Source organism: Podarcis filfolensis (assembly GCF_964270895.1).
Source record: "Podarcis filfolensis genome assembly, chromosome: Z".
NCBI lineage: Eukaryota > Metazoa > Chordata > Lepidosauria > Squamata > Lacertidae > Podarcis > Podarcis filfolensis.
Genome location: NC_139617.1, coordinates 45,710,973 through 45,724,018, shown reverse-complemented (window position 1 = coordinate 45,724,018; position 13,046 = coordinate 45,710,973). Strand labels below are relative to the sequence as shown.

The 13,046-nt window shown below is 44.9% G+C and overlaps 1 protein-coding gene across 1 annotated transcript in view; it reads left to right on the top strand.

The window, feature by feature from the left end:
- Positions 1-12,694, top strand: part of MEGF9 (multiple EGF like domains 9) — a 93,083-nt gene extending 80,389 nt beyond the window's left edge. The window contains exons 4-6 of the mRNA XM_083597308.1: positions 626-769; positions 2,603-2,875; positions 5,611-12,694. Coding sequence (XP_083453434.1) covers positions 626-769; positions 2,603-2,875; positions 5,611-6,062 — 869 coding nt within the window. The 3' untranslated portion in view covers positions 6,063-12,694. The remainder of the gene's footprint in view (positions 1-625; positions 770-2,602; positions 2,876-5,610) is intronic.
- The last annotated feature ends 352 nt before the right edge of the window (positions 12,695-13,046 follow it).

The following is a 13,046-nucleotide window of genomic DNA, read 5'->3' as shown; positions in this document are numbered from 1 at the left end:
GCCAAAAACATCTGGAGGGCCGAGGTTGAGGAACCCTGCTCTAGACGCAATCCACATTCTGTAGTCCACACAGCCCAAAGCTAGGCCTGGGTGGCGGGGTCATAGAACTGGCTACCTGCCTTTCTTCAAGATACCTTTTGTACTCTTCTATCTGCTGGACCTTGAATCTTCCCCCACTAAAAGCCCCAACACAACTCCACCAAAAGCCTCACATGGTCTTGGCAACAGTGCTGGTGAGCAACTGGCTAAATCCTCATGATTGGGTCCACTGTTCCTTATGTACCCAAAATGTCACCATCTGTGTACAAGAGGGGGAAGTAGCAGTAGGCTTAGGGGAAACCTATGGCTTGGAGCAGCACAAAATCCTGGGTGGGGGGAACCTACATGGGAGAACATCCCTCCCCAAAATCCCAGCCCAATGAAAGCTGAGAATTCTGTCTTTTCAGGGGTGTGGAATGGAATAGGGTATCCAGAACAGGAGTGTGCCTTGCTGCAACATTTTGTTGCAGGTCCTACTTGTATTTTTGTGGTTCCCAGCAAGGTACTGTGTCATTTTGAGTTCCTGCCCACTGCTTCGGACAGCTGTTGTCTTTGTCTTTATTTCTGCATTTATCTTGTTTTCTAGGCACTTGCTTGGACTGTCAAGGGAACACAGAAGGCGCTTCCTGCGAGAAATGCAAGGGGCAGTTTTACCGAAGTGGTTCACGACACCATGAGTGTCTTCTTTGTCCTTGCTCCCCTGTAGTGTCCTCTGGCAGCTGTCATATAAGTAAGATGGTTTTCTAAAATTGTGGAATTTCACTGTGGTACATCAACATAAGAACACCAGATGAGCCCTGCTGGATCAGGCCAGTGGACCAACTAGTCCAAAATCCTGTCTCCACAGTGGTGAACCAGATGTCTGTGGGAACCTTGAAAGTACGACAGCTTGTGTTTCCCAGCAACAGGTATTCAGATACATGCTACCAGTGGTGTAGCATGGGTGGCAGGCGCCTGGGGCCACACAGAAGGGGGCTGGGAGGGAGGGAAACAGATGGAGTATGCATGCACATTCAACTGCCTAGCAGCTCCTGACTCACCTAGGAGACTGCAGCCGCAGAGGTAAGGAAGGAAGAGTCATTCCATTTTCTGGAGAGGTCACTTCCTAGTTCGCATGGGGAAGCGCACAGTTCTATTAAGGCAGCATCAGGTGTTGAAATTTTGGACCCCGAAACAACTTTGCACCCGGGGAAACTGCCCTTGTGTCCCCCTGCTACGTCACTGCATTCTACTGCCAGCAGTGGAGGCAGAACATAGCCATTGTGGCTAATAGCCATTGGCAGTATGGAATTGGTAATTCACAGGTGGAGTGCTCTTGAGGCTGGAGGCTCTGTGGAACTACCCAGGGAGAAAGTGTCAGCCCTGCATGCATTTTGTCAAGGCACTTTCGAAAGGCGGTTCTTCCAGCCCCCTTCAGAACTAGCTATTGTTCAGAGGCAATGGTGAAACCAGGAGAATTCTGCTAGGGTTCACTAACATGCCATAGAAAGCTAGGCTGTAGGTAAATGCATCTCACCTTGCTAGGCGTAGATGTGACCTGTGCAGTTAAAACAGTTATGGGCTTGCAGAAGCGCAATGGTCACATGGGGCATTCTAGAGGTTGGCGTAACTTTCCCACATTTACAAAACACCTTTCCACCAAGGATCTCAAGGTGACATGCATGCTTCTCTTTCCATCCTGCCCCCATTTTGTCCTCACAACAGCCCTGTGAGGTATGTTAAGCCGAGGGACAGTAACTGGTCCAAGGTGAGCACACAGGGCCAAGTGGGGATTTGAAGTCCCTGGTCCTAGTCCAGTCCCTGGCCATTTGACTTCTTCTAACTTCTGCATAATGCGAAGAAGATCAGCTGTGGATTGAAAGCTGGCTTAAACAATCCATCAAGAGCAGGGTGAGAAAACAGGAAATGGAAGCAGGTGACAGCTACAGTGTGGTTGCAACTTGGTGCTTACCAAAGGGATCAATTCCTCATGCTGAAGAAGAGAAGCAAGCTTTGGAGGTTTGTATGATGAGGTGCTGTGGCAGACATCTGAGTAAGAAAGGCTGAGGCTGGCTTACTATGTCTGTAGTTCCCACTTTTGGTTGCACTGTTTCCTGAACAGCTGCCTTGATGGGTACCTGTGGCTCCCTCCTCTGAGTACAGTAACTGGCTCAGCTGCTCGGGGAGTAAAGATCTGGAGCCAAGCTTCAGAGTCCCTCAGTTCCAAAGCTTTCACACTACCACTTGCTGGGAATCACAAGAGTTGCACTCAAGTTCTGGTTGTTGGCTTCTCGTGTATGTTTGGTCACTGAAAACAGGATATTGGATATTGGATTAGTTCCAAAGTGTTGACATTGCCACACTAAATGGCTGAGTTCTTGCAGATACAGCTATGTTAGGAGGCCCACTGAAATAAAAGTGGACTCCTCTTCAAAACCAAGGTAAAAATGATCCTCAACAACAACAACAACTGAATTGGTGGGGGGAATGCATAAGAAGACAAAACAGGACTAGGCTTGTGTTCTTAGGGTGGCCATGTGGCAAGTTCCACCAGTGGAAATAACTCGTGTTCTTTCCCCTGCAGAGCCCGGTCACCGCACGCCCACCTGTGACCAGTGCCGCCCTGGCTACAGCGGTGCTCACTGCAACCAGTGTGACATTGGCTACTACAGCTCTGACAGCCTCTGTATCAAATGCCAGTGCAATGGGAATGTTGACCCAGCGCGGTCACCCAGAGTCTGCAGGCTGGACACAGGGGAATGCCTTGGCTGCCTTTACCACACGGCAGGATTTCACTGTGAAAAGTGCCAGGAGGGTTACGCCAAACGTTCGGAAGGCGCGAATTGCACCAGGAAAGGTAAAACTTGTTTTTTCCACTTGACGTTAGCTTAAAGACCCTCTCCTATTCTCAGGGCTTTTGGCTGCAACTAGCAGTGGAGGAAGAAGTCAGTTTTGTGTGTGCAGCAATTAGAAACTCCTTAATTTGCACTTCTTGAACCAATACATGAACAAAAGCAACTATCTTTCAAAATTCGCACTTATCTGAATGTTGTATTTCAGTTCTCCAAACAGTATGTGTAAAGATGCACATTTTAGGGTGGAATGCACCTACATATGTAGGAGTGAAAGTAATATACAGAAATGCATTATGTTAGGGAAGATGGCTTGAAAAAAATGCATGTAGCATTCAAAAATATATAAAATATGAGTTTCTTAGGAGAGATTCACATTAAAATGCTGACAAATATTCATGGTGATTTTCGGGGGGGGGTTGAGCAGGATCTCAGGAGAACTGAGTTCCCTTACCTTTTAAAAATACTAGATAGATAGATAGATAGATAGATAGGTAGCCTGGGAGTGCTGGAATGGATATATACCCAATACAACTCCCACCATTCCTAGCTAACAAGTGGTCAGGGATGATGGGAGTTGTAGGCCCAAAACATCTGGAGTGCTGAGTTTGCTTATGCCTGGTCTATGATCTTTGAGGAATCTTGGAGAACAGGTGAGGTCCCTACAGACTGGAGGCAGGCAAATGTTGTCCCCATCTTCAGAAAGGGGGAAAAGGAAGACTCAGGTAACTACCAACCAATGAGCTTGGCTTCAATACCAGGGAAGGTCCTGGAACAGATAATTCAACAGTCGGTCTGTGAGCACTTAGAAAAGGATGCTGTGATTATGAAGACCCAGCATGGGTTTCTCAAAAATAAGTCATGTCAGACGAACCTATCTTTTTCTTTTCTTTTTTTGCTGGAATTACAAGCTTGATGGATCAGAGGAATGCTGCGGACATAGTATATTTTGACTTCAGTAAGGCTTTAGACAAAGTTCCCCATGATATTCTCATGAGGGAGCTGGTAAAATGTGGGTTGGACGAGGTAACTGTTAGGTGTATTTGTAGCTGGTTGACTGAACCCAGAGTACTCATTAATAGTTCGTCATCCTGGAAAAGAGTGACAGAGGTTCCGCAGGGTTCTGTCCTGGGCCCATTGTTGTTTAACGTCTTTATAAATGATTTGGATGAAGAAATTGAGGGGATGCTCCTCAAATTTGCAGATAACACAAAACTGGGAAGAGTAGCTAATGCCACAGAAGACAGAATCAGAATTCAAAATGACCGTAACAGGTTGGAGAACTGGGCGCAAGCTAACAAAATGTATTTCAATAGGGACAAATGTAAGGTTCTGCACTTAGGCAGGAAGAACCAGATGCACCAATATAGGATGGGGGACATCTGGCTTACTAGCAGTACATGTGAAAGGATCTAGGGGTCTTTGTGGAACACAAGCTTAACGTACGTCAACAGTGTGATGCCCCAGCAAAAAAGAGCTAATGCTATTCTAGGCTGCATCAACAGAAGTATAGTGTCCAGAAGGGAAGTAATAGTCCCACTCTATTCTGCCTTGATCAGACCACACCTAGAATACTGTGTCCCGTTCTGGGCACCACAATTTAAGAAAGATATTGACAAACTGGAACATGTGCAGAGGAGGGCAACCAAGATGATCAAGGGTCTGGAAACCAAGCCTTATGAGGAACAGTTGATGGAATTAGGTATGTTTAGCCTGGTAAAGAGGAGATATGATACCATCTTTAAATACTTGAAGGCCTATCACATGGTAGATAGAGCAAGCTTGTTTTCTGCAGCTCAGAATGGCAGGAAGGAGACTAAACATCAGGAAGAACTTTTTGATGGTAGGAGCAGTCCAACAGTGGAATGGTTTCCTTCAGAAAGTGGTGGGCTCTCCTTCCTTGGAGGTTTCTAAGAAGAGGTTGGATGGCCATCTGCCATGGATGCTTTAGCTGAGGTTCCTTCTTTGCAGGGGTTGGACTAGATGACCTTTGGGGTACCTTCCAACTCTATGATTCTACGTTCTTACATTTAGCCACTGCCCGGGGTTGGAGTGTAGGGTGGCAGCACTGTGACTGGGCCCACAATAAACTACCTTCCCCCCCAGAAAAATACAGTGATGATATTCTTACAAACAAACAAGCAAACACATCAAAAATGTGAACTGAATTTAAGAGCTAAAATTTAAAGCTGGTGTGGGTACCCTTGGAAATCCATGCCTTATGTAGATTAGAAGGCTATTTTGAAGTTTGTAGGTTTCCATTGTCACTTGATCTCTTGAGGTTTATTTAATTTCAGAATCTATCTCATTAGCAAAACATGAAAGTGATGTACCAAAAAATTATGACAAATCTCAGAAACACACACTTTTAAAAAGGATTATTATTTAATGTCAACTTGTATGCTGCTTTTCAAAACCAATATTCTTCCCAAAGTAGCTCTAAATTGAAAGGTTATAAATTGGGTGGCAGGTGTGGGAGGGATATATTTTACTAGAATTTGTGATAGTGAAATAAGTTTTGATAAGGTTTGATAAGTTTTATTAAATTAAAAGATGGGAAACCATCCTGTATTTGTTTTGTCCTTTCTGAATTGCTAAGTATTTATTAATTACTGGGAAATGGCCCGGGAAATGCTGTTGACTTCCTGTGATGTGGGTTAATGGATGTGTTTGATGCTTAATAATAATAATAAGAATACACTCACTTTGCCATATTTGCCTTTTTTAAAAAAATCTCTAGAATATGTTCCTGGTCCCGAAGGCAGAGGGTTGACTCCTCCAACTATAAACATCAGTGTATCAACATCATACTCAGCCACCAACAGCACGTTACCCCAGCCTCCGATGGTACAGACAGTTTCCCCCATCAGTTCCTCTGACAATAGTACTTCTACTTTAGCTGATGTATCATGGACCCAGTTCAATATCATCATCCTTACTGTCATTATTATCCTCGTGGTTCTGCTGATGGGATTTGTGGGTGCTGTCTACACGTACCGCGAATATCAGAACAGGAAGCTGAATGCCCCCTTTTGGACCATTGAGCTCAAGGAGGACAACATCAGTTTCAGCAGCTACCATGATAGCATCCCCAATGCTGATGTCTCAGGCCTGTTGGAGGACGATGGTAACGAGGTGGCACCCAATGGCCAGCTGGCGTTGGCTACTCCCATGCATAACTACAAGGCTTAACGAAACCAGGGTTGAGAGTTTACTTCGAAATCTTGTAAGTGGAGCAAACCAGTGCAGTGCCTGTTGAGAGGGACACCAGTCAATGACACCAGCGTTCCGGGCAAGAGGACTAGATAACTTTCCCAGCATTGGCCGTGGCCAGGCTTTGGGGTCCGCACACACACACACACACACACACACACACACACACAGTGTTGGACACTGGAGATAATAAAGGAGTTTCAGGTAAATTTACAGATTGTATTCAATTCATTGTTTCCCATCAAAATCCATCCTTGCCACTATGGATATAAACTTGTATTTTAAAAAATGGAGTTGCTTTGAAATATATTTTTGTATGAAATGATGAAGGCATATACCAAGACATCATCTCATCGCCAATCAAAAGCTATGTTGAAACACTGGACGCCTGATTTGAAAACTCTTGTTTTGAAATGTAGCCATTGTCGTATAAATTATGGGAAATGGCTTTTATGGTTTGGAGGGCTGGGGGTGGATTCCCAGAACTTTGTTTTGTGCTCTTAAAAGAGTTTTGCTTCTTCTTCTTCTTCTTCTTCTTCTTTTAAAAAAAGAAAAGTCACTGGTGAAAAGATGTGCTGATAGAAACCAAGAGCTCTGAAAGTTGGCATTTATGCTTTGACCTTAGGAGTACGGAAAAGAAATGGGTGAGAGTGTTGTACTTTTTCTGCAACCTTCCTTTGAACGTGATGATGATGCTATTTAAAATGCAAGAATCTGTTTATTTTCTTAGCTTTGTTGAACTCTGATTCTCCCAAGGGATGCTAGTGAGGACGCTGCAAGGGCATTGTTCCCCGAGTCTCCAATCTGGTGTGGAAACGGCCTGTATACAGAATGTAACAAAGCTTCCTCTGCAATGTATTTGTAAACTATTTGTACAAAAATGACATATTTTATCACGTAGATTTTATCTGTACAGCCACTCACAGCATTGTAAAAACAGAAACAAACAAACACAGAACTCAAAGCAACAACAAATAAGCAAGTATTGTATTAAAGTGCTGTAAATTTCAATGGCAATATTGTTGGAGCTGGGCCTCCGGCAAAGGTTTGTTGCTAACTTTTTCCTCTTCTGATAATATGACTAACTTTCTGATCTTAAATTGATCGTTCCTCCCTCTCTTTTTTGCTTTTTTGTTTGAACGTCTACAGCAGGGGTGAGGAGGGACCTCTGGCTTGGGCGCCAAATGTGACCCTCCAGGCCTCTTTGTCTGACCTTCAAGGCTCTCCTCAGGCAGGGCCGCCCTGCCCATGAGTCAGACTGAGGCAGCTGCCTTGGGTGGTAGAATCCTGTGGGGGATCTGCACAACCCCAGTAATCAAGGCTTTGGTGGGGGAAGGGGCCGGTTCCTTCCCATTTTGCCTCAGGCGGTATAACAGAACAGGCTGCCTCTGTCCCCAGGCCACGGCCTTACCTCATACCCTGCTTGAGTGTTTTTGGTTGGCTGGAATGTGTCTTTTGAAGAATGATAAAGCCTTTTGGCTTGTCTGGACAAAGAGGAGTAGGTATGTGTAGAGAGCAGCCCAGGGTACAAAAGGGGGAAATAGTATTTGTTTCCCCATCCACTCCCTTGGCTGATGTGATATGACCCCCTCCAGAAAATCTGAAGGCTCACCAGGCCCCAGGTCCTCCTGTTACTTCCCCTCTTGCTCTGGCTGCCTGGTCTCCTGTTCCCAACCTTCTTCTTCCTCCTTTGCTAGCTGTTGTCTCACAGGTGGCACAGAACCCCCCCAATTAATGCCCCCCCCATTTGATTGTGCTCCCTCTCTGTCTCTTCTGCCCGCATATCTCCCCTCTCCTCAATCTTCTGCCAGTCCCTAGAACCTTCTTTCATTCAGAGTTCTCTACCTCTGCATCCACAGCACAAGAAGCAATCAAACTGTTTAAAATTACACCTCTTTGCTTTGGTATAGCTTTCCAGTCAGCACCATTTTTACAAGTATGTTTATATTGTTCATATTTTTGCTGACATTAGCAAAAACTGTTTTAGTGCAAATGTGTGTGCGTGGGGGAAGGATTGAACTTTTGAAATATGTTCCCCAAAAGGCATACTAAGGTACATTGTCCTTCTTTTGCCCACACAACTGTGACACACCCACTTGTATTGATGGAGGATAGGGGGACATACATTCAAAAATGGGTTACATCTGTTGAAGTGTGGAAAGTCAGTTTCGGTTCTGTGTGGGCTTTACAGATTCTGCATTGCAGACACTCTCTGGAATCTCATCGGGCTGTCAATGACAACCTGTCTGGGGCTCCTGGTTTTGTACAAGAGCAGGATCAGGCTCTCAGAGTGCTTCCCACTCTCCAGTGGTGGGGAAATGACATGTTATGTACTGAGTTGAATAGGATCCAAAATGCAGCAGTCTGATTGGTCCTAGAATAATAGGATTCAGAATGCAGCAGTCTGATTGGTCCTAGAACAATCGGATTCAGAATGCAACAGTCTGATTGGTCCTAGAACAATAGGGTTCAGAATGCAGCAGTCTGATTGGTCCACAGGAGCCACCCAATCCAGCTCCAGGTGGAAGTGAATCTGCAACCTGATTGGCCTACAGGTGATTCCCGGAATTAGCCAATCATGTGGGGCCCATTGTGTAAATAATGTATATAAAGCAGACATTCTGGGGGAACTTCCATTCCTCCTCACCACTATGAGCTGAATAAAGAGCATGAAATCCACTCTCAACTCTGAGTACATTTCACTGCCAATGTGGATGGGATCCCGCTGAGCTGACTGCCACACACAGCACCGCAACACTGCCACCTCAAACTGCTGCATTCTGAATCCTATTGTTCTAGGACCAATCAGACTGCTGCCTTTTGGATCCTATTCAACTCAGTACATAACATGACATATAGCTCTCTCCTCTATCCAATGATCCTTCTAAATTGATGTCAACTTTTTGCCACATTGAAATTCTCAGCACCAAGTGGAAACATGGATAATCAAGGCTGGGTGTTCTAGTAGGCACAGTGAGCCAGCACGTGCAAGGTGGGAAGCAGCAGTGAAGTGCTAAAGGGCAGAAGCCAGGCTGCTGCTCTCGGGTGCGATGGCAGATACTGCCCTGTCATCGGTGTTGAAATCAGTGTTGAGACCTGTGGGTATAGGGCGATATACAAATTTAATTCATAATAATAATATTAATAAATAAATATAAAATCAGATTCAGCTCCAGTACAGTTGGCTTCTCTAGGTGGAACAGGGAGGCAGGTGCTTTCTTACCATTTGCCTCAGGCAGCACAATGTCTTGGGTCAGCTGGGTCAGCTCTGCTATTAGGCAGAGGGAGCCAGCCACCTCAGGTACAGTGCTGGATTTAAGGTGGTGCGGGCAGTTCCCCTGCACAGGTTGCCAAGCCGAGAGGGTGTAAAATTGAGAAGATTTATGATTAAGAAGATCCATTTGGGGGTGCCAAATTTTGGTGTCACACGGTGCCATATTACAAAAGATTACCAAAGCGTGCCCCTGTCAGGTGGCGGATACTGAGGACTGGGGAGAATTGTATGTGCCACGTGGACAGTCCATTCTAAGGCAGCCTGTGCAGTTGAGGACAGAGTGCATGAATCCACTTTAATTCCACAAATCTAAATTTCCCAGCAGGCACTTCAATCCTTCCTGCAATAACAATATTGAGGCGGCCACTGACAGAATGTGCATGCTTGCTTCCTGCGAGTGGGGTTGGTGGGTGGGTGCGTGCAGGAAGCAAAGCTGAATCAGTCCTCAAAAGAACAAGTGTGGGAGTCTGCAGGAGAGAACACTATGTATTTAAGTGTTCCACTGGAAAAAGTGCGTGTCAATTTTTATCACCTTCTCTACTTGAAACCAACTGTTATCTCTCAAATGTTCCACCCTATATCAACCTTCCATATTTGTTTTGTTTTTAAAGCTGCCTTTCCTTTCCTTTCCTTGATGGCTTTGCAAAGTCTTATCTGCTCCTTTCAACCCTTCCCAGTCTCCCAGAGCTAGCGTGGATCCCAACAAGGAACTGACCATATTGCAAGTGTAAATGGGTTTAGCTGTCCTGGTTTCACTGCAAAGGATTCTGGAGGAAAAATAATAAGGTACCACCCTTCCAATTTACACTAGTGGCACTCTTACATTAAATAGTGTAATAAAAAATTATTTTCTGCATATGTCTGTGGGAAACTTCACTTCATATGCACTGTAAACTCTCATTAGCCTCCCCCAACCTGGTGCTTCCAGGTGTTTCATAGTACAACTCCTATTAGTCCCAGCCAGCATGGCCAATGCTCACAGGCAGTGGGAACCGGAGTCCAAAGACATCTAGAGGGCACTAGCTGGCCTGCATCATAAGGGGGTTGTTCTTGTTTCTTAGCTAGTCCTAACAAGGATATGGTGCTACTATGGATTCTGTCCTCTTTAGGCAGGGATGTAGAACCTGTGGCACTCCAGGTGCTGCTGAATTACAATTCATGATTGATAGCTCAGTCAGTAGAGCATAAGACTCATCATCTCAGGGTCATGGGTTTGAGCCCTATGTTGGGCAAAAGATTCCTGTACTGCAGGGGGCTGGACTAGACCCTTGCCCCTTCCTGCTCTACAATTTTATGAACTCACAGTCCTAACTTTGGTCATACTGGCTGGGGCAGGTGGGAGTTGGAATCCAGCAACATCTGGAGAATCTCAGGCTCCCCCCATTTCTTGCATAGAAAAAACCTTTGAAAGCCCAGAAGGTCAAATATCTTCTACTGCAGCCTACATATAAGGAGACCTTCAACTTCTAGCAGGCAAAAGGTCCCAGATTCAATCTTTGGCATCGCTGGGTAGCGCTAGGAAGGACTTCGGTCCAAGAATCTGAACACCAGTTGCCAACTGGTGGAAACTAGGGACATGGAACCTGGTGCCCTCCAGCGGTTGCTGGACTACAACTCCCATCATACCTGTCCATTGGTGATACTGGCTAGGGCTGGTGGGAGTTGGAGTCCAACCACATCCAGAGGGCCACAGGTTTCCACATCCCTGCCTTAACGAACCAGCATTGGGGAGGAATCTTCCAAAGAATCCCTGGCTTCAGCTCTTAAAACATATGGCAGATGAGTGCATGTTTTGAGCATTTGGACACATTTCATGGATGTGAAACCCAGCTCATCTTAAGTGAGTTCCACACACAAATGTCTACCATGGCGAGAGTATGCCAACCTATCCTATCAAACCTGTGACGTGTAATAATGGAACCACTGAACAGTGGGTGGTGTTTCAGCATTGTGTAAGATTTTAGAAGCAACAGTTTGAGAGTATATATCGGGGATGAGGAACCTGCGACCCTCCAGATGCAGTTGGTTTACAACTCCCATTGTCCTTCACTATTCGCCATGTTGGCTGGGGCTCATGAGTGCTGGAGTAAACTACTTCTGGTTCCCCATCCATAGAAGGCCTATTGCTGTACTCTGGATACATTTTGGCATTTCTAAAGGAGAATTCAGTGCACTCTCCCCAGGCTGCCAGAGTTCCTTAGGGGAATCCATTAGAAGTTAAACCATTTTTTGTGGGGGTATTGTAGTATAGTATGTATGTACCCCTATGCGATGCTACTCAGATTCAAGGAAGTGATACTGTTGCCTGTTGTGAATGGAGAAGACTGAAGGAACTGTAAGTTACCCATGGTGGCCAAAGCTTACGATCCTTTCATCTTGCTCTGGCTAAAGTCTTAAACTAATGACTTTGAGCCATGTCAATCTATGCCATAGCTGGTTTGGGTGAAGGCAAATGTAATCTCAATGATCTACTCAGTGACAAGTTTTGCCTCTTCTCCATATGCTGCTCCATAATCACACTTGGATGCACTTGTGTCCAAACAGAAACAGCAGGCCAGTGTTTGTTTGGTTTTTTAAAAATTAGAATCTAATGAACTACCATAGCTAGAAATAACTGCATGAAATTTAACTGTAGAGAGGCAGCATGAATTGTGTAGTGAAATAGGCACTGCATTGGATCAGGCCAAAAAAATTGCTAAATTTATGAAACAGGTATGATGATCTCAGAAGCATGGTTGGCCAAGACCTTTTTGCCCTGAAATTTTATTCCAACTCATTGGTCACATCCATACCATACATTTAAAGTGCATTCAGAGCATATGGCTTTCCCCCAAAGAATCCTGGGAACTGTAGTTTGTTGAGGGTGCTGGGAATTGTAGCTTAGTGAAGTTCTTGGTTCCCAAGATTCTTTTTGGGAAGCCATATGCTTTAAATGTATGCCAAACAAAAGAGATATAATAAGCCACAGCAATAATTTAACACAGAGAACCTAAGACAAAAATATCCTGAAATAAAATTTCTGTACTGCAGCAACCTAAACTTTAAAAGCATTCAAAACACCTGAAAACTCAACTGCTTATATCTCCAAATCATATAACAAGGTTTGGGCTACTGAATTGAATATAAGTTGAACTCACTGTCCCCAAGGACAATCCACCAGCCATAATTTATGCCCCTGATTTCTGAGCACATGTTGAGCTTTATTTGACAAATGGCTGGGGGGTGGGGGTGTGCGCGATGGGAGGGATCAAATGTATGATCAGAATATATGTTGGAATTTATACTGAAAAGTGTTATTTAAAATGAATTAAAATAAAATGTATATAATTTGTATCTATTCCAGTTTGGCTTTTGCCTTTGTTTTGTTTTTTAAATAAAACCTGTGAATGGGTCATATACAGCTTCTGCAGACATTTTAAATCAGGGGTGGTGAATCTCAGGCTCATGGGGATAATGTGTCCCTCCAGACCTCTAGCTGACCATTGGGGCTCTCCCTAGACTACAATTCCTCCTCGGCCACTTAAACTCATTGCTCTGTCCACTTTGTCTCTGTCCATGCCCACTGCTGACATGTGGTTCCCAGAAGGTTGCCCAGAAGGGATTGCTACCCTGGAACTGGAAAGGGTACTCACCAGAGCCGTCTTTCCCATAGGGCTTAGTGGTGCATTGTGCCAGGGCGCCGGCCTCTC